A 1,083-nucleotide genomic window follows, 5' to 3' on the forward strand; every position below is an offset into this window, starting at 1 on the left:
CACTCGCCGGGAGCACGTGGAGTGTGTGATGAGCGGCAGGGAGGCAGCAGCCACAGGGTCCCCGCCCAGCCCCAGCCAAGAGGTGACAGAGACAAACACAGCTCCGAGGGCAGTAAGGAAGAAGTCAGGTAGCTGAGGAAACGCCCAAGGCACATCCCAGCCCGTGGTGCGGAGCTGCTGAGTCAGGCAGGGACAGTCTCCTTGGAGGATGCATGGTTAGAAAAAATACAAAACCAAGGTCTCTAGAAAATGATTCTCACACAATAGAAAATCAGCCAAGAGGTGACAGAGACAAACACAGCTCCGAGGGCAGTAAGGAAGAAGTCAGGTAGCTGAGGAAACGCCCAAGGCACATCCCAGCCCGTGGTGCGGAGCTGCTGAGTCAGGCAGGGACAGTCTCCTTGGAGGATGCATGGTTAGAAAAAATACAAAACCAAGGTCTCTAGAAAATGATTCTCACACAATAGAAAATAGATCTACCTGATTTTGGAAAGAAATTTGGTTTTTAACTTCTAGTGCTGATCGTTCCCCCACGGTGCAGGAGGGCGACGCCTCTGGCTGCGCACGCACTCAGGGGCTGATGTGCCTGGAAATCCCGGGACAAGGCCACATGAGGGCCAAGGTCAGGCCTTCTTCACGTCGTTGTGGTGCTCCTGCCGCAGCGCTCGGGGCAGCTTGGGGTTGATGAAAAATCCTTTCAAGAACAAGTCTCGGACAAAATAGGGCAGGTAGCGGTGTATGAAATACATGAGCCCAAGGCCCTGCCCTGGGTAGTAACGCACGGCTGGGTTGGCAGCCAGGAGCCCGTCTGTGATGCTGTTCACCACCGCGCTGAGGTCCTCCACGGCCACCTTCATGAACTGGATGAACTGGTGGTTGATCTCCTCCACATAGTCCTCGCCATAGGCCTGCAGCAGCTCCTGGGGCAGGTTGGCCAACAGCTTCTCCTTCTGTGTGTTCCAGAAGGCAGGGTCACACGTCGTCCCTGCAAGGACATGGTCCTGCTGTGGGCTGTGTGGCCCCCTCCTCCGGCTCCCCTGCCATGGGTGCCAGCAGCCCCAGTCCTCTTCCAGCCTCCCAGGA

The 1,083-nt window shown here is 56.6% G+C and overlaps 1 protein-coding gene across 1 annotated transcript in view; it reads right to left on the minus strand.

The window, feature by feature from the left end:
* Window positions 1-623: 623 nt before the first annotated feature.
* Window positions 624-1,083, minus strand: part of HSD11B2 (hydroxysteroid (11-beta) dehydrogenase 2) — a 14,855-nt gene continuing 14,395 nt past the window's right edge. The window contains exon 5 of the mRNA XM_009071221.1: window positions 624-985. Within this exon, the coding sequence (XP_009069469.1) occupies window positions 624-985 (362 nt within the window). The remainder of the gene's footprint in view (window positions 986-1,083) is intronic.

The sequence above is a fragment of the Acanthisitta chloris genome, unplaced genomic scaffold (genome assembly GCF_000695815.1).
Source record: "Acanthisitta chloris isolate BGI_N310 unplaced genomic scaffold, ASM69581v1 scaffold5463, whole genome shotgun sequence".
Lineage (NCBI taxonomy): Eukaryota > Metazoa > Chordata > Aves > Passeriformes > Acanthisittidae > Acanthisitta > Acanthisitta chloris.